Source organism: Epinephelus lanceolatus, chromosome 8 (assembly GCF_041903045.1).
Source record: "Epinephelus lanceolatus isolate andai-2023 chromosome 8, ASM4190304v1, whole genome shotgun sequence".
Lineage (NCBI taxonomy): Eukaryota > Metazoa > Chordata > Actinopteri > Perciformes > Serranidae > Epinephelus > Epinephelus lanceolatus.
This window is the reverse complement of record NC_135741.1, coordinates 15,131,471-15,157,716: the sequence shown is the minus strand read 5'-3', so window position 1 is coordinate 15,157,716 and position 26,246 is coordinate 15,131,471. Positions and strand designations below refer to the sequence as shown.

At 41.0% G+C, this 26,246-nt stretch overlaps 2 protein-coding genes across 2 annotated transcripts; one reads left to right on the top strand and one right to left on the bottom strand.

Moving 5' to 3' along the window:
* Positions 1-1,065: 1,065 nt before the first annotated feature.
* On the bottom strand, positions 1,066-3,546 carry kcnk15 (potassium channel, subfamily K, member 15). Its single transcript, XM_033628673.2, has 2 exons — positions 2,886-3,546; positions 1,066-2,701 (listed from the first exon to the last, which is right to left on the bottom strand). Exons 1-2 carry the CDS (start codon positions 3,166-3,168, stop codon positions 1,692-1,694), a joined length of 1,293 nt encoding a protein of 430 aa, XP_033484564.1. The 5' UTR covers positions 3,169-3,546; the 3' UTR covers positions 1,066-1,691.
* Positions 3,547-16,602: 13,056 nt separating this feature from the next.
* ogfr (opioid growth factor receptor) lies at positions 16,603-25,242 on the top strand. Its single transcript, XM_033628671.2, has 7 exons — positions 16,603-16,883; positions 17,453-17,518; positions 17,615-17,696; positions 17,789-17,867; positions 21,282-21,348; positions 22,976-23,124; positions 23,215-25,242. The coding sequence occupies exons 1-7, from the start codon at positions 16,752-16,754 to the stop codon at positions 24,332-24,334; spliced, it is 1,695 nt and encodes a 564-aa protein (XP_033484562.1). The 5' UTR covers positions 16,603-16,751; the 3' UTR covers positions 24,335-25,242.
* Positions 25,243-26,246: the final 1,004 nt, after the last annotated feature.

The following is a 26,246-nucleotide window of genomic DNA, read 5'->3' as shown; positions in this document are numbered from 1 at the left end:
CCTAAACCTAACCACGTGTTTTTGTTGCCTAAACCCAACCATGTGTTTTCGTTGCCTAAACCTGACCACGTGTTTTTGTTGCCTAAACCTAACCACGTGTTTTCGTTGCCTAAACCTAACCATGTGTTTGTGTTGCTTAAACCTAACCACGTGTTTTTGTTGCCTACACCTAACCACGTGTTTTTGTTGCCTAAACCTAACCACGTGTTTTTGTTGCCTACACCCAACCACGTGTTTTTGTTGCCTAAACCAACCATGGGTTTTTGTTGCCTAAACCTTACCACGTGTTTTTGTTGCCTAAACCTAACCACGTTTTTGTTGCCTAAACCCAACCATGTGTTTTCGTTGCCTAAACCTAACCACGTGTTTTTGTTGCCTAAACCTAACCACATGTTTTTGTTGCCTAAACCTAACCATGTGTTTTCGTTGCCTAAACCTAACCATGTGTTTGTGTTGCTTAAACCTAACCACGTGTTTTTGTTGCCTACACCCAACCATGTGTTTTCGTTGCCTAAACCTAACCACGTGTTTTTGTTGCCTAAACCCAACCATGTGTTTTCGTTGCCTAAACCTGACCACGTGTTTTTGTTGCCTAAACCTAACCACGTGTTTTCGTTGCCTAAACCTAACCATGTGTTTGTGTTGCTTAAACCTAACCACGTGTTTTTGTTGCCTACACCTAACCACGTGTTTTTGTTGCCTAAACCTAACCACGTGTTTTTGTTGCCTACACCCAACCATGTGTTTTCGTTGCCTAAACCTAACCACGTGTTTTTGTTGCCTAAACCCAACCATGTGTTTTCGTTGCCTAAACCTAACCACGTGTTTTTGTTGCCTAAACCTAACCACGTGTTTTCGTTGCCTAAACTTATCCACGTGTTTTTGTTGCCTAAACCTAACCACGTGTTTTTGTTGCCTAAACCCAACCATGTGTTTTCGTTGCCTAAACCTAACCACGTGTTTTTGTTGCCTAAACCTAACCACGTGTTTTCGTTGCCTAAACTTAACCACGTGTTTTTGTTGCCTAAACCCAACCACGTGTTTGTTGAAGGAAAAAAAAGTTAATTTGCATTGTACCGACGTAGTGCGTTTATTTTGACAGAGACTAGTAAACGTTACATTTTTTGTGAGAACGGAAGTATATTTTGAAGGAAGACAATGCATGTAACACGCAGAACTTGACACGGTGTCCCAAAAACAAACAAACCAAAAATTAAAAAAAGTTAATGTTTTTTCAACACTCGTTGCGGAGGTGCTGCTAACCACAGCCGCTGATGCAAAAAATGTGAAAATGCAATAAACGCTAATGTCCCTATCTAGAGCCAGTGTTTGGTTTGTGCATTCTAGGCTACTGTAGAAACATGGCAAAAGATGGATGATGGTCTACAGCCTATGTAGATGTAAACAGCTCATTCTAAGGTAACAAAAGCACGTTAATTCATATTTTCAGGTGATTATACACTAAAGGAAACATACTTATCATATTCCATGTCTGCCAGTATAGTCCCCTAAATCCTACACACTGGACCTTTAACAAATAAAATGATCTTCAATAGCCACAACAGACAACTTATTCATTTAGCAGAATCAGTGTCTTCTGACATGCACAAAAAAGGTGTAACACAAAATACAGTGTCACTGAAAATACCGTCTACAGTCTGTGCAAACACTCTCCTTCACTATACTGCTCCTTACACTGACTTTCTCCTTGACCGAGGGAATTCCCGGAAGCTGTGCCCAGGAGAGAGCGTGCTTCCCGGGGAGGAGAGTCCAGTGTTGTCCCTGGAACCCGGTGAGCAGCTCTGGATCCTATAGGAGACTGAGTTGTAGTATACAGAGTTGATATGGCAGCCGTGGTGTTCACTGTGGGACATAAGAGGGCTATCACAGATCCCCAGACGGTAGCACACACAGGAGCAGAGGGAGCTGAGGCTCGAGTCCGGCCTGCGTCTGCCCGCCTTGATCTGAAAATGCAGCCTGTGTCTGCAGGGGCTTTCTCGTCTCTTCTGATCCTCCGCCGGGGAAGCGATGAGGTTGGTGCGGCTGGTTCCTTCCTCCATCGGGAGGAAGAGCGTACTGTGGCTGCGACTGTGCACCACGTTGCTCCTGTTCCTGTCCCTGTGGCTGCCTCTGCTCTGGTCCCCCACACCATGGAGGCCCACAGTCCCATCCAAAAGGCCTCTGTCCCTCTTCAGTGACGCCCTCTCTTGAGCATCCCTCCTCTCATCCTCAGTGTTCATGGTGAGGAAGCGAAGCACCACCAGGTTCAGGAAGGCCCCGATGACGGTCAGCCCCACCAGGATATACATGAAGCTGAACGCCACGTACGGCGTTTTCTCCTGGAGATCCTCCTTTTTCTGCAGGGCCACAAAGTCCCCGAAACCGATGGTGGTGAGCGTGATGAAGCAGTAGTAGTATGCGTGGAAGAAGCTCCATCCCTCGAAGTGAGCGAAGGCTGTGGCCCCGACGCACAGTGTCCCAATGCAGGACAGGAAGCCCACCAGGACCATGTTCTCCATGGACACCTCAGTGCGTCGACAGCCCAGACACTGCTTCGCCTTGTGTAGGAGATAGCGCACAAATGTGTTCATCCTTTCACCCAGGCTCTGGAACATGACCAGGGTGAGAGGGATTCCCAGCACAGCGTAGAACATGCAGAAGACCTTTCCTGCGTCTGTGCCTGGTGCTGCATGTCCATAACCTTAATGCAGAGAGAGGGAAATGAGAGGTGGCTGTAGTGTAGCAACACAGCAGGGATCAGTTGTATTTTTATTTTAATTAGTCTGCAGTCAAATGATGTAGCAGTAAATAAAATGCTCCTCTGTAAATAGCAGCAGAGTTAATCATCCACAATCTCTAAAGATAGAAGCACTGCATCAACTTACCAATGGTGGTGATGACTGTGATGGCAAAGTAGAAAGAGCCAGCAAATTTCCACTGTCTCCCGGCGCGATGGGGCTCAGCTTGCAGCACCACTCGCTCGATTTCGCGGTAGTCGTCCTCGGAGAAGCGGTACTTCTTCTTCATCTCGCTGCGCTTCTGCTCCAAGATGCGCCTGCGGGAGCTCTCCGTCTCGGACTCCAGCGCGTCAAACACCGCGGCGCCGACCAGCAAGTAGGAGAACATGCAGAGGATGAGCGACAGGGTCCGGACGTTTTGCTTCTTCATCCTCGGCGTCGGCGTGAAAGTGTGGGAGCAGACAGGCACAGTTACAGGTGGTAGTCTTCCTCAGCGTAGACTCCACATTGGTGTTGGAGCCTGTTGCGTGAGACGTAGTAGCAGGAGAGGCGTGTGGGAAGATAAAACCAGGAAATCTGTGTTAGCAGCTTCAGATGTCTTGTTTATGTAAAAAAAAAAAAAGAAGAAGAAGAAAAAAGAGGCGCATATCCTGCTGTGTGTGTTGAGAGCGATCGATGCTCTCCACACCGTCATCTGTTTAAGCAAGTCCTCAGCTCGCCTCCTCGCATGCGCACAGCAGACCCAAATAAAAAGCTGTGTGTAATGTAATGTGATGTATGAATAAGACACATAGTAGCCTAAGCTTTGGCACCGATGCTCAGTCTTCTTATCACAGCTGTGTGCAACAAGTGAAGTCCCGACTCGACCCGGCAGATACCAATCTGACATGAGGAGGGGGGTTCAGCACCGCGGACAGAGACCAGCAGGGTCCACATCTCAACTGGCCTCGAAACTGCGCAGCCAAGGAGGAGACATCCAGAGGCTGACACTAAAAAATGTTTTCTTTGCGTTCATTTGCACAAAACACCAAAGGGTTAAAAAATGGATTGTGTTGGCCTTGTAAAGACATCTCAAAAAATAAAATAAAATAAAAACGCTCCTCCTGCAAATTCGTTTAACCAACTATTGAAGAAATCAGCTCAAAAATAAATAATGGGCATGGGTGGATTATGAGATAATGAGTCCCTGGGCACAGATGTGCAAAGGGCCCCACCACCTCTCCTACCTTTGTTGCCGTTATTCATCTTTTGTGTGATTTTATGTCTCCTTGTGGTTGTTTTGCCCTCATCTGAAGTTATTTTGTGTCTCTTTGAGCTATTTTTGTGTCTCTTTGTAGTCATTTCATGTCCTTTTGATCTGTGTCTCCTTGTGGTTGGTTGTTTATTTTATTTTATTTATTTTTATTGTCTCTTTGTGGTTGTTTGGCCCACATTTGAAATTATGTTGTGTGACTTTGCATGTTTTTGTGTCTCTTTGAGGTAATTTTGTGTATTATTTGGTTGTTTTATGTCTCTCTGTGCTCATTTTATGTCTCTTTGAGCTAGTGTTGTGTCTTGTATTGCATCTCATGTCTCCTTGTGGTTGTTGTGTGTCTCCTTGTGGTTGCTTTGCCCACAATTGATGTTATTTTGTGCCAGTTTGCAGTTCCTTTGCATCTCTTTGTGGTATTTTTGTGTCTCATTGTAGTCAATTTGTGTCTCTTTCAGGAAATGTTGTTTTATTGGGCCATTTTGTGTGTCTCCTTGTGGATGTTTTGTTTCGCTAGTTTTTTGTCTTATTTAGTTGTTTTGTGTCTCTTTGTGGTCATTTCATGTCTCTTTGTGGTTGTTTTGTGTCTCTTTGTTTTTCCCCACATCTGAAGTTATTTTGTGTCACTTTGTAGTTCTTTGAGGTCTTTTTGTGTCTCAGTGTAGTCATTTTGTGTCTCTTGGAGGATTTTTTTAGTCTTATTTGGTCATTTTGTGTAACTTTGTAGTCATTTTATGTTGCCTTGTGGTTGTTTTGTGTCTGTTTGAGGCAATTTTGAGTCTCTTGAATTCATGTTGTGTTTTATATGGCTGTTTTGTGTCTCCTTGTGGTTGTTTCGCTCATATTTGAAGTTATTTTGCATCTCTTTGTGTTTGTTTTGTTTCTCCTTGCTGTCATTTTATGTCTCTTTGTGGTTGTTTTGTGTCTCGTTTTGGCTGTTGTACATCTATTTGAGGTCTTTTTGTGTCTCATTTGTTCATTATGTGTGTCTCTGTAGTCATTTTGTGTTGCCTTGTGTTTGTTTTGTGTCTCTTGCTGTTCTTTTGTATCTCTTTGTGTCTCATTGTGGTCACTTTGAGTCTCTTCCTGATCAATGGGTGTTAATTTGAAGGACATTTTGAAGTGAAGGCCAGGGCCCCCTGGGCCTGTGCCCTGTAGGCCCGTTCTGTAATCCGTCCATGATAATGAGCATTATGTAAAATGGGTTATGATGTGCTGAAGGCATAGAGGCAAAGACAAGGGAATAAAATACAATTTTAGTTGAGACAATAAATTAATGCAACAAAATGATGTCATCCCATGTGGATTATAAACCTTTTACATTTTTAAAACATAACATTATAATAGGCAAGGGCGAGGCGGCTTTATTTATAGAGCACATTTCATTACAAAGAAATGCAATGTGCTTTTAAAAGAAACACTAAAAAAATCACGCATATGCCACACAATTGCATAATAATGAAAATAACATATATATTGTTATTTTTATTTTTATTTTGTATAGATATCGCAATGTCTTTATTGTGAATTATTTTTGCCTTTTCCAATACACAATTTATATATACACTAATTTAAATATGCACACACATATGTACATTTGTACACATTAACACACTGAAATTATAAGAAAGCTACTTTGAAAGAAAAATAGAGATCCTGATACTGTCAGTCTGACTTTCTTTGGCAATACTTTCTGTTTCTTAACAGCAGAAAACACACATGTTGTGTTTACTTGGATCATGACATCAGTGTTAGTGATTTCTTTTCATTGATACTTCGTGTGTGTGTGTGTGTGTGTGTGTGTGTGTGTGTGAGATCTGATGCATGCTGGTACGGCGGTTAAATAAACAACATTGCTACACTAGATGCTTCTGGAAACCTACTGTAGGTGACATCGGTTGCCATGGTTACTCATATCAGAAGCACAGACTTGAACTGTCAGTGAGATTGAAGCTAATATGTTAAGCGTTAAATGATGATGTTGCAACATGGAGCGTGATTATTCCGGCTGGATTTTCCCAGTGAAACGTGTAAGGCAGGAACAGAACCATGACACGGTTGTATCAGATAAAAAGAGACAAGAAGCTTCCCTCTTATGTCACAGTAGGCATCAGAAGCACCAGCAGGGTTCTGCAGGTGGATTGTTCTTTTGTTCCTCTAAAACAGAGCAACCTGCTCTCAGCAGCCCTGTTTTTGTGTTAAGTGGCTAAATCAGCACACTTGCATCCCCGTTGTGATTCAAACCAGCTCCCCATAAATCAATTACATCTCAGCTGATAAGAGAGGAACCTGAAGCCCTAACAGCCACCCATCAATCCACACAGCTTGTATTCACATCCTTTTCAAAGCCCAAGGACCTGGAACAAAGTGAGGAGGCCCATCAATCCCCATCAGGCCTGGGCTAAAGGATAAGTATTTAGACTCAAAGAGATGCTTCATTGATTTTGTTTTTCACTCTCCCTCTCTGTTCTCTGCCCTCGCAGTTACATTTCATTATCACACACATATTACCATGTCATTTACAAGGAACAATGAAAACAAATGAGGTGGATTATGGAAATGCTACCCACTGTCCACCATCTCCCTCATGATGCCCCTGGCTTTTTATTATTGTATATTTATAATATCAAATATTAGCACATGAAGATGCAGGCTTAAGGGTCCAGTGTGTAGGATTCAGGGGGGGGTATACTGTCAGGAATGGAATATATTATAATAAGTATTTTTCTTCAGTGTATAATCACCAGAAAAAAAGAATTGATGTTTTCTTGTTACCTTAGAATGAGCCGTTTAAATCTATATAGGGAGCAGGTGCTTGTCTGTGGAGTATGCCATGTTGCACTGCCGTGTTTCTACAGTAGCCAAGAATGGCAAAAATCAAACACTGGCTCTATAGGGCCATTTGCATTTTCATGTATCGCATCAGCCATAGTAGTTAGCGGCCCCTCTGCAACAACAGCTTTGGAAAACCACTGATTCTTTTAATTCAAAACAGCAGATATACGGTTAGCAGCCTCTCTGCAATGAGAGCATTGAAAAAATACACAGATTTTTAATTTTGAAACTGCTTTATTCAGTGCTTTTTACTGGTTTAAATCACCAGGTCTGTTTGTTTTGGAGAGGAAGAGACCTCTGCAGATAATTCAGCTCCCAGTAAAAATCTCCTTAAAGGGATAGTGCACCCAAAAATGAAAATTCAGCCATTATCTACTCACCCATATGCCGAGGGAGGCTCACGTGAAGTTTTAGAGTCCTCACATCCCTTCATGTCCCTTCAGGACACTTGGATCACTACAGAAGAGCAGTATGGAGATATTTTGTGGTTTCAATTATGTGTTTTTGGACGTTTGAATCTGGGGCGCCGTAAGCCTCCATTAGGTGGCGTTGTGCTGCTACCCCCCTCTCCCCTGTGTTCTCTGGAAGGGATGTGAGGACTCTAAAACTTCACCTGAGCCTCCCTCGGCATATGGGTGAGTAGATAATGGCTGAATTTTCATTTTTGAGTGCACTATCCCTTTAACATGTGGATCCTAAGTTTTCAGAGAAAAAAAGTTAGCACACATTAGCAGGCGCTAGGCTTGCGGCCTGTCTCCGACATGCTAAATAGCATCGGAGAAACATCGATTTGTAACATGAAACTGCTTTATTATGTGTTTTATTAGTTTAAATGACGGGGTCCATTTGTTTTGGAGAGGAGAACATCTGTGGCGATAATTCGGCTAATGATAAAAACCTCCTGAGGGTCTGTATCAGAAATAAGGTGAGCACACATAAGCAGGTGCTCGGCTAGAGGCCTGTCTCCGACATGCCAACTAGTGTCAGAAAAACACTGATTTTTTTTTAATGAGAAGTGGCTTCAGTGTTATTATTGTTTGGAAAATAGGAGACCTCTGCCTATAATCCAGCTCTCATTAAATCCTCCTGAACAATGAACACTGAGGGAATTCTAACTGGGAGAAGTTTCAGCTGATTGCAATCTGTAACCTTCACCGCTAGACGCCACTAAATCCACCTAAATCTTAGACACTGTTGCTCTAAAGTCAAATTGTTTATGTTCACTTGTGCTTATACTGCATTTGGTATTTTGTCACTATGTTTGACAGGGTCAGTAGTTAGAAGAAGTGGTCCTTTGAAAGGAATGTGTGAAAATACAGCAATATAGAAACACAGAGGGCTCATTACATCTCAGATAGAAAATAATCCTTTCATCCCAGTTTTATTTTTCACGGCCATTTTGTCACGTTAAACGCCGTCCACAAAAGGCGTCTGTCCATTTTTTTTTATCTCATGAAATCACAAAGAACGTCCTCAGTGTCTGTGCTGATACCCACAATGTGCAGATGGCACAAAAAACATTTTAAAGATGCACATGGCATCATGCAGCGAAAAGAGGACTCTGTGCCTGAAGGCGCATTTCTCCACTAAATAAAACCCATCTGCCAATTCTGCAGGGGGGAAAAATGCTAATCTGGCAAAATCCTGGAGGAAGGCTTATAGAAATTAAGCTCCTCCGTAAAAGCCAAACTTTTAGAATTGAAAGGTGGTCTTTAGCAGGGAACAGCAGCTGTGCTTTGACAAGGATAGGGGAAAATTACAGGGACAAAACATGAGTGCAGGACAAGGAGCAGCTTGATACAGAGCAGGGATTTGTGTGCAGACTAACCTGTTGTCAGGATGAGGACGAGGACCTGGAGACACGGAGATATGGACAGTTGTGAATTTAACTGCAAGGGCTTTGATCAGGCTGATGATCTGCTGGCTTCCTTTGACTTGAGGATTTGATAATGAATCTGCAGTGAGGCTGATGTGCTGCATCATAATCTGATAAAGGAATAAAAATCAGAGAAATACTGATTATATGCTTCTTAAAAAAAAACACATTTTTTCCTGTTTGTCATTGCATTCCTTTATGCACCATGAAATATGTCAGTTATGAGCAAACTGAAGGATACAGTCATAATTTAAAATGTAGAAACATTTTTCTACATTAATACTCAACATAAACTCAAAATAAAACATTAGACAAAAAAATCTAAGAGTGGTTTTGATATTTGCCACCCTGAATTTTCTTTAATACTCCAAAAGAAGCAGGCCAGCAACAAAACGTATTACAGATAGGATGAAGAGGATTTGGTAACATGATACATTATACTGCAATCAGTGTGTAATGTAATGAAGTAATAATACTTTACAGTACTTTATTTTTTGGGAGTATCTGCATTATGCTTTAGCTCTCAAATTTCTGTCAACTTTCACTTTTACTTCACTACATTTTCTAAATAAAATGATAGTTTTACTCTGATACATTTTCCCTATGCATCTTATTTACTTACTACAGGATAGAGAAGGAAGGGAGGAAGTTAGGAGGGAGGAAGGAAGGGACAGATGGATGACTGAAGAAATGGGCGTGAGAGTACAACTGGACTTTGTTCTTTAAATCCTTTAAATTGTGAAAAAGAGTAAGTGTAATTTAGGCTCTATTTTTAAGGTGATGTACATGTTACGAAAGAATTATACTTCATTATTCTTTAAATTCAGACCTTTTCTTTTTATTAACGGCATTTACTTGTATTTTTACTTTCAATACTTTAGTATATCTAACATTATGAATTTACCTTTGATTCTTAAGTAGAGTAAACAGCAGATATTATTAGGCTTTTACTAAAGTAATATTCTAATATGTGACTTAAACTACCAAAGTCATATTCTGGTACTTTTACTGAGGTATGGCTTTCAGGTACTTCATCTACCACTGACTACAATGCCTTTATGTAATAGAACAGGGGTCATCAAAAGAGCCATTTTTGACCAAAAATATTTTTTAAAAATTGCCTGGAGGCACAAAATATATTTGAGCCTTATGGTAACCCTGCAAGTTAAGTCTAAATTAGCCTATTGACATTAAAAATAGGTCTAAATGAGCATTCAAAAATATGTTTTACGACAAGATGGCTGCTCTGCAGTTGGCTGTTTATGATTATTTGGTAGTTTAACACTGTAGCGCTGACGGTTGAGGTTAAAAAAATGCTAAATCAGGATTAATTAGGGTTGGGTTGAGAGGTCAAGGTTAGTCCAGCTCGCAAAAATGGCCTGCAAAGAACACCTAGCAAAATCCAGCTAGTCCATAAATATTTTTATGGTTGATCATTGTTCTGCATGCATGAAGACACTGGGAACCACTAATCTGGAGCAAACAGAGCACACACAATGGTGTTCCAATCACCCAAAACCATGCTGTCCTGTTCGCCCAAAGTGTGTTTGGGTTAATGGAACAAAATAAAAACAGCTTAATTTCAAAAACAGACACAAGATATGAACACATTTTCACAGATCTTAAAGAAGTAGTACATTATAATCATGTTTCCATCAGAGGTTTGCGCAATATATTAGCTATGACAATTTTATGACCTTATGATGAAAACTAGCTGAAGCTTATGTCATTTTTCTCACCTAATGCACTGCAGGGTCAACTTCCTGTTTGAATCGTGCCCCACCCACCTATGTGGTGTCACACCTATGAGGGGATGCAATTTTGATAATGTGGTTTTGAAGCTATGGCTCGGCAAAAACTTAAAATAAAACTTTCTTAGAAAATAAACTTTAAATAGGTTATATTTATAATGGTTTATGATATATAAGAAACACACCATTAACATTTGCAGAGATTTGCAGTTAGATATTTTTACTCAAAGTGTTACTGAGTAAACTCTAATACAGCCCAGCAATCAAAATGTTAATTAGTTCACTTTCATGCCCAAATTCAAACAGGTACTGAAGCACCTCAAAATACTAGTGACAAGTTGGACGTTCACTTCGTGCTTTATGGATGTAAACTGAATCTCCTCAGAAATACTTGCACTAAGCGTGACGAGAGACCATGACTTAAAATGTGTTACCTGTCAGAGCAGATAAGTAGTTGCCTTCATCCACAGAGGAGAACATACCAGGTAAGACAAGCAAGAGGGAGGATTATCCCCTCAGATGACAGAATTATATTTGGTGCTGTGGTACAACACCCAGAGGCCTGTCGACTTTACACCGTGTGCAAGAGACACCAGATATACTTTGAACATGTGGCGATTGGTGATATCTGAGTCTGAGAATTCATCAGACCTTGTGTGTCATTTTTTTTACCTGCATACTGAAAGGAAGGAAACTTGAGTGTTCCTCTTTATATTTGTTAAGAAAAAAAAGGTTGTATCTCATCATCTCATACTTTCAGATCTTGCAGTTTATTGAACAGAGAAGACACTTGTTTCCTTTCTTCTGTTTGCTTTATCAGCGAATACTTCAGCAGTTTATCTGAATGCCTACTATTGATTCACATTTCTCTGTTATATACAGAATAAAACAGAAATAAAAACAGAGTTTACAATCTGATGACTTTTTCTTGGAAGTTAGAAGGTAAATACGTTTATTCATACAGCACCTTTCAAGAGCAGACGTCACAAAGTGCTTCAGAATAAAGGACAAAAGAGCAAGTAAAAGACAGAGCAGCAGAAACCAGACTAATGCGGCTTTAAAAAAAGGTTCAAAATCTATATGTCTTTTGTGTCAGATGAAATGTAAACAGGAAAAAGTCGCTCAGTCATTACACTCAGCACCTGACTCATATGTGGATGTATTGACTGTGCGTTTGTCAATACTTCATGCACTGACAAACTGACTATGTTTACCATCAACACTGATTGGACACAGACGTAGGAGGTGGCAAATACTTCCTTTAAAGTACCAAAAGTGAAGGTGCTTATTTTGCAGATTGGCCCAAGGGATTTCAATTATTGGATGCATTTTTGAACCTGGTAAATGGACCTGCACTTGTATAGCACCTTTCTAGTCTTCCAATAACTCAAAGCACTTTTTACACTATGAGTCACATTCACCCATTCACACACACATTCACACATTGGCGGCTGAGGCTACCATATATGGTGCCACCTGCTCCTCAGCTCTAACACACTCACACACAATGGGTGGATGGAACAGCCATTGAGAGCAATATGGGATTCAGTATCTTGCTCAAGGATACTTTAACATGTGGACTGGAGGGGCCGGGGATCGAACCGATGATCTTCCGATTACTTGACGACCCACTCTTTCTCCTGAGCCACAGCCGCCCATTTGTGTGTACAATATTTCAATATTACAGCTGGTAATAGTGATTTGTGAATTTTCATGGCACTAGCCTTGCTGGAAAAATGACAGGTGCTGGGTCACTAACATTTTCTGTTTGTTTGTTTGTTGGTCTCAAACAGTGGTCTGCAGCTTGGCAGGCGTCACAGCAAGGTGTCATACCATCCACCATTCCCTCCACCTCCCTATGATAAAGTCAGCTCATATACCACGTCACTTTAGTAACGTTGATATGATACATATGAAATGTACAAATGTTGTGTATTCGTGGTTTGCAGAAATGTCCAATGCCAACATTTTCACACCATGTTCTTTGATTGACAAAGAAATGGCAATTATTTTATGCATGTTTGGCCCACCTAAAACTGTTATTTGTGGAGTTATGTTTGTTCCAGTTTATGTTGCTACACTGACTTCCTGTTTAATCGATTGCTTTAGATTGAACAGTGCTACAAATGTTTCAGCACATTACTAAACTCTTAGGTTTAGTACATCAGTTTGAGGCTAGTGAACTTGGGGAGAACTTTACACACAAACCTAGTCGTGAATTTTACAATTAGCTGGTGCAACTGGTGAGCAGAATTCCCCCAGATGACCCCTCGACTCCACCCGTCAGGATCCTTCAGGGATATTCTACAGGAAGCAGGACGCTCATACTTACACGTGGGGAGGTCGAGTAGTAAGCTCGTACTATAGTCACTAAATTCCTATCAAATCTCCTATAAACGCAGCCAGACTGCGTTTACATCATTATCATAATCTCTTTATATATTAACAAATCTTTCCATCTGTATTGAACTCGCTGAGAACAAGGCAACAGGGAATCCATTTCATAAAGCACAGGCACTAAATAGCAACAGCAAATACTGGATGCCTGCAGAGCCCGCTGGTTTCCACAGTAACTAAGACCAAAAATAGAAACCCACACCAGCGGCCATTCAACATTGAATCCCCCTGTGATAATACACGATTCTATTTATATCTTCTAATGGCGATATACTCCCCTGTATAAATGCATCTGTCCAATTACTGTCAAAGGATGGACATCATGGTCAAATTATACGTTCACGCCTCTGAATCTCTCTTTGTGCTGCTGGTCCGTACAGTATGAAACTGAATCCGACTCATAACACTGAGGATATTATACAAGACTGTAAGACACTGCTAATGAGGACTCAGACTGGATTATTAGATAAATTGGACTGTGTGAGAAAGCAAAAGCTGTAGTGTCTCTAAAGGCTGTAACATAGAGATGCCATCTTATATTTTATTGACATGAGGTCAGATGGTCGATTTTCTTCGTGTATATATAAACATAGCTGTAGATTTCAAGGATGCAGAGGACACGTTCCCCTCAATGATGAGAACGTGCATTTGTCTCCCAAATAAACACTTTAAAGTAGCAGAGGACTGTTATTTTGACAAAATTAAAGACATTTACACCATAAATTAATGCAGAAATGTCACAAATTGGTGCATTAAATTCACCAGAATACAGAAAATTAAATGTTTAATGTTATTTATATTGTGCAATATTGAATATGATCTGTTTTCATATGTGCCTAGCTGTCCCCCAGCCACAAAAATGCCTATATTCATCATTTTGGGTATAAATTTTATGCATTAACTTTCAGAGTATAGTTGGGAATTTTATATGTAACTTTCCCAGTTCATGTATATTTTCCCAACCAGCAGCTCCCTATAAACACAATCTTAAATAAAGCTTAAATGATCAGTGGATTAATCAACTATCAACATATAGTTTTAAAAATTGGTTGATTAGTTTAATAATAGGGCAGCACAGTGGTGTGGTGGTTAGCACTGTTGCCTCACAGCAAGAGGGTTCCTGGTTCGAACCCGGGTGCGGGAGCCCCTCTGTGCAGAGTTTGCATGTTCTCCCTGTGTCAGCGTGGGCTTTCTCCGGGTACTCCAGCTTCCTCCCACAGTCCAAAGACATGCAGGTTAATTGGTGACTCTAAATTGCCCGTAGGTGTGAATGTGAGTGTGAATGGTTGTCTGTCTCTATGTGTCAGCCCTGTGATAGTCTGGTGACCTGTCCAGGGTGTACCCTGCCTCTCGCCAAATGTCAGCTGCAATAGGCTCCAGCACCCTGCGACCTTCAAGAGGAAAAGCGGTTAGAAAATGGATGGATGGATGGTTTAATATTATTGGTTTAATTTTCTACCCTCACTCGTGAACAAGACCCCAAGATACTTGAACTCCCTCGCTTGGGGCAGAAACTCGCTCCAGAGGGATCCACCAGTTTCCATCAGAGAACCATGGCCTCAGATTTGAAGGTGCTGACTCTCATCTCAACCTCTTCACACCAGTCCCAACGTCCCAACCCTCACCTATGGTCATGAGCTCTGGGTAGTGAACCAAAAGAATGAGGTTGCGGACACAAGTGTCCCCCGTGGGGTGGCTGGGCTCAGCCTTAGAGATAGGGTGAGGAGCTCCAACATCTGGAGGGAGCTTGGAGTAGAGCCGCTGCTCCCTCACGTGGAAAGAGGTCAGTTGAGGTGGTTCGGGCATCTGATCAGGATGCCTCCTGGGTGCCCCTTGTTGGAGGTGTTCCGGGCACATCCCACTGGTAGGAGGCCCTGGGGAAGACCCAGAACATGCTGGAGGGATTACATATCTCATCTGGCCTGGGAATGCCTTGGGGTCCCCAAAGAGGAGCTGGAAAGTGTTGCTGGACAGAGGGACGTCTGGGGTGCAGCGGATGGAAATGGACAAAAAGTACAAAACATTTTCTTGTTCAAGCTTCAATGAGAAGATTTATTGCATCTTATAGCAGAAAGACAGATTTGAGGTTTGGGGTTGCTGGTCAAGCAAAACAAGTACTTTGAAGACATTAGGAAACGTTAGGAAAATATGAAGGCCATTTTTCATATTTTCTTGACATAAGTGTTAATCAATTGAAAAAAACATATACATAAGCAGAACACAACTAATCACAACTTTGAGTCATTATGATCTTCAGATATTTAAAATGTTAAATCAAGATAAATAAAATAATGACCTGTCTCCCTGAGGAGATAAGAGCAGCAAACACTTCCTTCCTTTGGATCTCATTAAAATCTCACTTTTGAAAATTAATTTACGATTCTTTTTCTGTTTTGCTGCATTCACTTGCATATGATCTGATTGTCTTTTGATGTTTTGTTTTTATTATTAAAAGCACATGACTTCTGCACATAAACTTAACAATACTAAACAGAGTTGCCAAAATCTCTACTTGCATCAGCTAACTTTATCCTTAATTGTATGTTGAGAATTTCAAATTCTCCTAAAGGTCTAGTATGTAGGATTTAGCGGCATCCAACTGAGGGGTTGCAGAAGTGAAGCTTCTCCTGTGTGACAAACGCATGGGAGAACTACAGTGACTGCTGCAAAAACGCAAACGGCCCTGTCGAGAGCCAGTGTTTGGTTTGTACATTCTGGGCTACTGTAGACAACACAGTGGATTTTGAGGAAGGGGAACTGCTCCTTACACAGATAGAAACCGGTCAAAGGTAACAAGAACAACGGTTCCTATTTTCAGGTGACTGTAAACAAATGAAAACATAGTTATGACTATTATACACCATTCCCACCTATAGATGCCCCTAAATCCTCCACCCTGGACCATTAATGCACAGGTTTTCAGCAGTTTGTGAGCTCACAAAATCTACATTATCTCATTATCGCCCATGTGTATGTGCACTCCTAAAAATCAAAAACATCCCCACAGATAAGTCAGTTACAATACAGCAGAACAGCAGAGTTGCTGGATTCCTGATTTTTTTTGTAATATTTAAACCGATATAATGTACGTGTTATATTACTGACAGATTTCTCGGATCTGAATTTTCATCAAAAACTTTGGGCAAGAGGCCACTGGCTATTTGTCCATCAAATCTTAGTGAGACATTTTGCTAACAGACAGACAAATATATCAAGCTATAAAAATGTTTTCAATAGACTGGCTATTACATAATTGGTTACATCATGACATCAAAAGATCATTATCATTATTATTTTTATATATTATAAGGTATCAGTTCGTCTATCATAGCATGGCTGTTGTTTGTCCTTATATAACAGTGAAGTGAAAGAGTTTTCCTGTACCTAAGATAGTCTGCCTGACTCATATCATCTGGTTTGCAGTTTTTATCACCATCAACCAACACAGCAAGTGTGTTGCCTTCCGGATGTGTCGGAAAATTGAATTGTCTGATACAAAACACATTAACAACCTCATTAAGTGCCACATAAACCCTGAATGGAGTCAATGTGTATGATAACATCTGCCAGGAGAGTGTATTAAAGCCAAAACACATAGAAGCTATGTTTTAAAGACTGACTGACTTGAAATACTGACTTCGTTAAGGTAATCGCAAACGCAAATGCGTGTCAAGTTTTGTGATGTGTGATAATTACGACTGAGAGTGGGAGCACTTGAATGCAGCATCAGTACTGCAGCCGCCAACGGTGCCGCTGTCTGACGATGGTAGGCTGGAAAGACGGATGGTCAGGGCCGTCCTCGTCTAACCTGAACATGCAAGTTTAACTCGATTCATGCCCGGTTATAGTGCTAAACCAGGTTACACGTGTATTCAGCCTTAGCTAGTCGCATTACGGTGATTTTAATGATGGAGGACGACTGTGTGTGTGAGTACGACTCGACCTGGGACACAGAGAGTGATGGAGACGACCCGGCCGGAGAGAGCCAAACCCGTCGGTCATGTCAAGACAAAAACAAATCTGGCTGGACATTAAATGTAAGCGCGTTCTTCATCACTCAGCAAAACTGTGACGTACTTAAATCATGTCATGGCGGGGAATATGTTCACTTAAACTCGTTGCCTGTGGACCCGGCCAGGCGTTAGCTAATGCTGCCACGGCTGGGGAGCTAATGATAGCTTTATGCATCTGTGCTGCAGGCTTGCTAACTAGCCTAGCTAGCAGCTGACGTTAGCTTACTTTGACGGGCTATAACTCACAGGTGTTACGTTGAAATATCAGTGTTAGGGTGCTGACAGTTAATACTGAGCACAGAGTGTAATTTTTAGTTGAAATGAAAATGATAAATTAAGTGTTGAGCCCTTTTCCGGGGGTGGGGAATGGATTAGCTTGGCCCTGCATGTCTAACTTGCACTGTTGCACGTTAGCATGATGCCAGCCTCCTCTTTTCTCCACCTGTCATTAGATACATTACAGGTTACTACTAATGATAACACCACCTGTAATAGGTGTTTTAAATTAGGATGCATCAGCTCTTATTCCCCCACAATAATATGTGGATGAGAGGTTGGATTGAGGCTAATTTCACTTTCACTTTTATTGTCAGTGGCATCATACGCCCAGAAACATGAGGGCAGCAAAGGACATGCAGAACTACAGAAGAGGATATCCAGTGAGTATCAGCTAAGTAATATAACCAAATATATCTTGTCCACCTCCACTGAGAGAGAGGTTAATTCTGCGTTTTCATTTGTTTGTTTTTTGACAGAATCTTACAGATGATGAGTGCTCAGAAGACAAAATGAACAACTTGCAGTTTTATCTCAATAAATTTCCCTCTGCTCCTGATGGTAATATATTTAGATATTCTTTTAATATATTATCAGTGTTTGGGAAAGTCTGCGTGCAGTGACATGATGCTTTTCTTTATCATCTGGCACAGATGTCTACATTGAATCTTTTCTCAAGGAATGGAAAAATGATTACAAAAGACTGGAGAGAGTGCACTCGTACATTCAGTGGTATGTATTGTCTATGTGTTGCAGTGTGTGTTGTGGCTGTGTCAACAAGGAGGGTTGAAAAGCTAATGTCATCTTATGTGGTGACCTTGCAAGCGGAAGCATGTTACACAGTTTTTAGGAAGGAGTGTGCTATTAAAACAAAATGCAGTGCAAGGTGTGCTTGTCTTCATTGCAAAACATGTGCTCTAATATTAGCTTGAATGGTATTGTCTGCTGCGTTATCGGCAGTTCAAGGCAGGAAAAGTTAAATAAAAAGCACCGCTGAACAATCAACTGTGATTTTAAAAAAAAGTCAACAGCTGGCTGACGGCTTTCAAAGCACCTGTAGTGATAGAATAGCACACATTATGCTTTGTGCATAATGTGCAAGTATTCTGCTGAAGTGCTTTGTTCAAAACAAAAAGATCAAGGTAAAATGATCTCTCTTTTCATCTCAGCTGACACTTTTATTACAGATACAATAAAAAAAGGAACAATAATTAAGCTGACACTAACTTCCAGTAATACCCAGAAGGATGTCTTGTTGACAGTGTTAGGGTGTGCTTGCTAATTGAAGACTTTTTTATAAAGGACGTATTTTGTAAAATTACAGCATTGCATATGGTGTTTTATGGAATTGTTCTCATACCAGTATCGCAACTGCCTAAAATGCTTGAACAGGTGTCGGCGAGTTCACAAGTCTGTGCACTTCATACCACAATTTATTATTAAACTTTAAAATAGTTTCATACCAAAATGAAACTGCTGTTCTTCCAGTTCTCCCAGCACGTTGTGGCGTACAGCCACTGGCCACTACAGTTTTAGAGCGGCAAAGAACTGATTATCGGTATATAGTGTTGTCTTAGCAAAATGGCAGCAATTTAGTAATTTCTATGGCAGCCATTCTCTGCATGTATTTTTTCATGTTTTAGTTTAAAGTCTGTGTAAAGCAGCAAAAAATGTCTGTTATAAGTTTGTCACATCACAGAAATATGTGTCATTAATCACTGAGCCAAATTTGAAAGATTAAAAAAAATCGCTAAGTATATAAAATTAGCTCTCAAAATCATGGAAAAGCAAGCACTTCTATCTGCTGTGAAATGCTGGGGGCGGTTCAGGAGGGGTATGTCTGCAGCCTCTTGTTTCATGACTCCAGGCTGCAGCCATTCAGTCCACGCCCACTCGCGGGAGGGAAGCCGCCTCCCTGTACTGTACAAGGACGTAACCCCACACCTGCAGCTGGCGAACGGGAGGATGTAATCCAGGGAGGGAGAGTGTCGGTTTGGCTCCACTGACTGAAAATATTTTTTCCAGCGGATGTCTTAGTTACAACATGATTGAGCTAACGGGAATAGTTTCATGTCGTATCCGACAACGGGAGGCTTTTAACAGATGACGTCCTGATGTTAGCTTTGCTGCTGTCAGCTGAAGCCACTGATGTTTTCTAGACATCGTGATTTCCCAAAACTGAATAAATACCACACATAGCAACAAAAACCGCTTTGCTAGCTCAATCATGTTGTAACTAAAACATCTGCTGGAAAAAATATTTTTTTCACGAACTGTTTGAGTTACTGAGTTATTACAGACACCGCTAACAGCTAACGGTTAGCCCAGCCAATCTACGATAACCATGTTATTAATTACAAAACGTGCACACAGAAATAGTAATGTTTGTTCAATCATTGTGTTTATAGACTTTGCAAACATCAGATTAGTCTAAACGTGATATATATATATATATCTCCAAACTCTGCTGGTTTTCTACCCGGAAGTATTTGTAAACAACAAGGCGATTCCCTCTGTTTATACTGCTACAGCCTCAGGGGGCGTGTTTGTAACAGGGATAGCTCTGTTACGTAACGCAGCTATGATTTAAGGCCCGCACACTAAATCCAGAACACAGAAACCTAGAAACACAGTTAGCAGTTTGGGGTGTAACGCATCACAGAATTCACAGTTCAGTTTGATACGATACCGTAGTGTCATGGTTCGGTATGTACTGCAAAAAGTTGAAATGCCAGAGTCAGTTCCTTGGTTTTACAAATTTTAAATGTATGAAAAGTAACATAATTTGAGCTTTTGTGGGGTTTTTTTGTACAAAGCAGAAATTACAGTTTGGCTGAAATGGGCGTGTTAAAGTCAAGCGTAAAGCAAAATCAGTGAGTTGTTAGAAAATACTTGTTGAATATGTGAAAAGTGTGACTTGGAACTGTTGTTCATCATTTCCATGTACAGGGATTTTTGGGCGGGCCTAAAAGCCTGCTCAGTGATGCACTGGAACCACCCATAACAACTCCTCCCCTACTAAATAGATACCATATAACTACTGACATTACAGTGCATAGTATCAGTGTTGTTTGTTTTGCCCATTGTGTGTTGGCAGTGAGTTTGCTCCGTTCCACAAGCTCTCTAAGCTCTTTCAGTTGAATAAATACATGAATGAACATCTCTGTTGAATGCCACAGTCATATAAACACGAGCTAAACAGCCATCATTAACCCACCATTCAGTCTTTCTGGCCCAATTGGCTACTCGGCCCACCAGTAGTTACTGCTAACTGCTTAGGGGTGTGTGCATTTGTGATAACTGTAGCTGCTTGAACGAGAGGATGTAGCCACGCATTGGCTCTTGTTCCCTGGTTTGGGGTGTGTGTGCTATGCAACCATAGACTGTGTTAGCTGCAAAGGAGAGTCTGGCACTGCGCAGCAGCAGCCCATGATTCAGCTCGGGGGTCTTGTGTGTTACTGTGCTACTGGTTTAGCTGCCAAGGAGAGTCTGTAACTGCGCGGTGGCTTGTTCTTTAGCTTTATGTGTTTTTATCCACCACTATCTCTCACCATCATCGTCATAATTCAGAGAAATCAAAGGGGCTCCAAACACCAGACCTGTAGGTTATTGGACAATCTTCTGTTTCTGGTCTGATAATGGCGTCACTAACCATCTTGCAACAAATTAGCTTAGTATAGTGTGTCTCCCAGTGTGTCTCACTGGAGTAGAGAGTATGGTTTGGGGATGGGAGGTGTAGACAGTATGTTGCTTGTTGTGTTGTATGGGCTGCCTTCAGGCTTCCTTGTAGAGCGCAGTGGTGCTGAGAACATTATATTTAACACAGTTTAAGCTGCAGATTTTACTTTACAAATGTAAAGGGATCGTTCAACATATTGGTTGGTTTGCTATGCGCACCAAATCGAAAGCCTTGTACCAAACGGTTCAGTATGAATACGTGTATTGGTATAGCCCTATTACCAGTTCAGTTATCTGTATGGGGAAGGAAAAAATGGTATCAGAACATCTCTAGTGTTTTTAGTGAGATGAAGCACCACCAGTTGAATATATTTTATGTTGGGGGTTATAAAGAGTTGCAGGGACAGCTGGCGCCATCTTCACTGAGTAAGATTTCATTAGATGTTATTTTGTGTTTCCCACTTTAAGGCTGTTTCCACTGCGAGAGCCGGGGGTTAATTACATGGCTTCAGAACTCACCAAGAAGGAAATTGAGGTAAGTCTTTAAACGAACACTCTACCAAACAGTTAATTGTGCATAATTTAATTGTCAGCAGTGACTTGCAATTTTTGGAACAACAAAGCAACACAACTACTCATGTGACAATTTACGTGTATGTTACAAAGTCATATTTAATGAGTGCTATGCCAGACTCAAATGCCATCCAGTGAGCTGAATGTGTATTTCAGTTGCTCTGGCTAGAGATGCATCACATTTGAAAAACTTCAAACAGCATGTTGAATCACTCCAAAAATTGGAACAGCTGCTTTAGTTTCTCTAAAATGACCTCAATCATTGCTTGAGTGATAAATTCTTTCTGAAATAAGCAACAGGAGGTAAATGTGACCGGTGTTGTGCTGGTTTAGTGGTTAAAGACACCTGCACCTTTGTTGCATGTCATCCTTCCTCTCTGTCCCCAATACAGAGGTTGAGAGCTACATATCTGCATGAATTATTTATTTTTCCCCATCATCATTAGCTCTGGTCTTCATAAAAACCTTTTCCTGCTTCATTTAAATGTCCTCAAGTAGTCTTGTTATTTCATGTCCTTGTGGAGAGTTTATTCTCTGAAAATTAGTCAAAGCAGAATATTTCTTAATTGTTGACCCCACCAGTCTGACCTACTCCTCATTACCTTCGTTACGAGCTGCTTTTTTCTCAAATGCAAGACGTGAGTGAGCACTTCAAGCAGACACTTCAACACTTAAAACATCAGCTTTTTTCATGTGGACAAACCAGATAAAGGCACAAAGATAAACACTTACTTTCCCTTTTAAAGCCCATAACTGTACCAAGAGCGGCTGCCCCCTAACTAAGAATTTTCCTAGTCGATCAATAGTCATCATTTAGGGCCATTAGTCGACTATTCGGCTGCATGTTTATGATATTAATTTAATTATTAAATGATATATTTTGTGCGGGGCAACACAATGGTTTGAGTTGAAGGTGTGAGAAAGAATAGTATCAGTAACATTGTTAACACTGTGCTACATTACAGAGAAATACAAACCGTACTAATGAACCTTCATTAATATAGGCCTATATTTTATCTACAAGTGCACGTCACACACTGAGCGAGCCGCCTATTAATGACGCTTTGGGCTAATGGGCATGTAGCTACTTCCATGTTTCAGATGATATGTCATGTTTATAGTCAGCCAATGAAGATGAGTTTACATATCACCTTGGGTTTGTCCTTCACCTTCTCAAAATGATACCACACTTTGGATTTCCTGCCCGACATGTTATTAACTAGCCTGTGGAATAACCACAGGTACCAGCCCTGGAAATTAACCTGACTCCTGTCTGACTGCTGAGTGTGGCCACTTCATATGTGTGTCCTTTCAAATTAAATTCCCACATGGTCCAGTCATATAGGTTTTGATTTATTTTGACAAGGAACAGCTCCTAATAGAGTTTCACCTTGTTTTTTGTTTATTTTGTCGACTTACGTTTGGTTGACTGTTAGGGGGCAGCCCTACCTGTTAGACACTCAACATGTTGAAAGTATTGTACATGTATTTATTTACATTTTGACCCTTTTAACTGTTAGATGTGATCATAAAAGTTGCCCTACATTTAGTTTATATATTTTTTTGCCTCCACTGTCTATGCTCACCAGGCCTTCAAGAAGAATGAGGATGCCAAAAAGAGACTAGTTGAGTCCTATGAACTCATGTTGGGCTTCTATGGCATGCGTTTGGTCAACAAAGAGACGGGTGAAGTGAAACGAGCTGATAATTGGAAGGAGCGATTTGGAAACCTGGAGCGGTGAGTATCCACAGTTCCTCATATAAGCAGAACTGGAGATTTGTATTTTTCAGTTTGTAATTTCAGTTTCAACTGTTTGATCTCTTGCAGGAATATGCACAACAACCTGCGCATCACTCGCATCCTGAAGAGCCTCGGAGAGCTGGGCTTTGAGCACTACCAAGCCCCACTTGTGCGCTTCTTTCTGGAAGAAACTCTAGTCAAGAAGACCCTCAGCAGTGTCAAACGCAGCGTGCTTGACTATTTTTTGTTTGCTGTCCTGGACAAGCAGAAGCGTCAGGAGCTCATTCGCTTTGCATATCATCACTTTGAGCCAAAGGACAAGTTTGTGTGGTGTCCCAGAAAGATTCAGAAACAATTCAGGAAGGCAGAGAAAAGATCTGATGCTGTCGGGAACGGAGATGGAAAAGATGAAGCGTATTCACGGAGTAAAAGCAAAGATGGGGAAGCAGTTGTGCAACAGAAAGAAGGAGGACTGGATAATGTTACAAAGGCACAGAAAGGAACTGATAAAACCGCAAGTAAAGACAAAAATAAACAGTCTGAGGCGTCACCTGAGCCAAAACCAGAAGTGGAGACCGTCGGGAATGGAAACGCAGAGGCTGAGCCTAATAATGAAATTTTGGGGAATGGAAATGACTCTACAGGTGATGTTGATGAAATGGATCAGTGGCCCAGTCCTGAGTCTGTGACGGCAAAAACTGAGCCTTGTGTGGACAAAGAGGACACATTGACCAATGACTCAAAGGATACCGCCAAGGAACCAGACAACATTATGCAAACAGATGGGGACATAGACACTGAAAAACCACCGAAGAAGAAGAGAGAAGATAACAAGGTGCTGCCAAGCAATGGCTCTGCTGGGGACGCCGCCAGTGGGCAGATGGAGGAGAAAGCTGGTACTAATAAAACCACCGGTCAAACGAGCCCATCAGCGCAAACCCCCCCTAAGACTTCAAAACATTCACCTTCTCTTTCCTCTGGAAGGGAGGAGAAAATCCCAAGGACTGATTTTAATCAAGTGCCAGATAAAAAGGAAGAGGAAGAAACGTCGCAGACAAATGTGCTGGCAACAAATGTGCCAGCAACAAATGGGTCAGCGACGAGCACTGAGAAAGGTGTGGATGAACAGACAAACGCGAAGGAGTTGGAGGATATTGATATGGAATCAAACCCTGCGAGCTCAGACCAAAATGTGGGGAGTACATGAATAAACTGGATGATAGGAGAAAATAGATTAATTTGAGGTTAAATGAAATGTAATATAGGGACAGAGTACTTAAAAAGACTTCCTGGGCCTTATTTCTACTATATTTGATGTTTAGATATGAATTCTTTTCACTTTGAAGGAGTATATGAATTAATTAACTCGCTAAATGTGAGACTGGATGTGACAGTTTCCACACGACCATCAGACAATATTAAAGGAGAGGGCTAGTGATATTCTGTATTTTTGTTTTTGTCAACAAATCCCACGAAAAAGACAAACATCTATTAGAGACTCAACACGCCACAACAGTAAACATGCTAGCAATATTAGCTTACTTGCAGTAGTGCTCCCATGGGGGAGCCAGTGGGGTCCATGGCCACCCTGATACAATTGTTGGCCTCCTAGCAAAAATAACTGTCGGCCAACATTACTGCCTTGAAGAGGCTGTGGCATGCTCATTTTTTAAGCTAGCATAAAGGCAGGGTTATTCTGTGAAACAAGACAGCCTAAAGCGGGATTTATACTTTTGCGTCAGAGCCTACGCACGTGGCCTGTGTTGTTGTGAGCATTTATACTTGTTCGGTGGTGTCTGTGTCACTCTGCAGTTACACCTCCAAACAGCTAGTCGGCTGTAGGGTTTCTGTGAAGCGCTGTAAAGCTTAGTTGTTCAAAACACACATTAAACATGGCTTAATAGAGACAATTTCAAATGCAAGTACACAAAGTTGGCTTCACAATAACTTGTAGCATTCACAGACAAAGCTCTTGTCTTTATCTGGACACATTTTCCCCACAAATACAACAAGCTAACATTATTAGCATGAGCCTCTGGCATTTTACATTGTATAAATTAGCTTAGCAGCTAGCGGACATTTCCTCTATCTGTATGAAGCCAGGGACAACAGCAACATTTAACAAAGGTAACGTAACAAAATTTGACTCCATTACAACTCACAAGGTTCACTGACAAAACAACTGTCTTATACTAAACACATTTTCCAAACTAATTTAACATGCTAACGTTATTATGTTATTATTACATTGTATAAATTAGCCTAGTATCGGAGATTTCCTCTGCTCATATGAAGACAGGATAAATCACAACCAAGACTAAAATGCTATTTTGTGCAGGCTTTATTGTCTTCACAGTTTATTGTTTCCTGTCCGTGAAATTTAAGTAAATAACAGCTTTTTTTTTCCACTGAGGGAAATTAGGTCTGCATTTCTGGGGAGGTGCATGTCAGGCTACAGTGTAGGCTCTACGTTGACGCAGAACCTATGCTGTAGGTACGGCTTCGATTTGACGCAGAAGTATAAATCCTGCTAAAAGGGGCTAAATAACGCTGCAAATTTAGGCTACATTTTGGTGAGGGAACAACTGGCATGGCCATTTTCAAAGGGGTCCCCTTCAACGTTTTGTGGGCACCAACTGAAGTTTAGAATGCTTGTTGCCAGAAAATGTTTTGTTCCTTACAATCAATGTAATCCTTAAAAGAAGGACAAGCAGCCTGTTTGGAAGACAATGAATTGCCTAACACGTATAGATACATAGCACATTAAAACAGGAATGTTGTGGAACTCAAGCTGTTAACTGTACCAGTATTAGTCTATACATTATCAGGTAATTAGTAATATTAACTGTAAGATAAGGACACGTTTATTAGTCCTCAATTCCTTAACTCTCCATATGGGCATAGTTCTCAACTGGCCTCCTGTATATACTTAAACTGTATAATCAAATTCCTGGTATTCAGTTATGGCTGACCTGTTTGTGGCTCTCAGCTCCCAGCGCACTGGTTCTTATCAAACTTCTTATCTATAAAAATAGGTCATATGTTTTTCAGTTAAATAATTGCACAGCAGGTGACTAGTATTTTTCAAATGTTACTTAATCTGGAGTAAATATTGATTT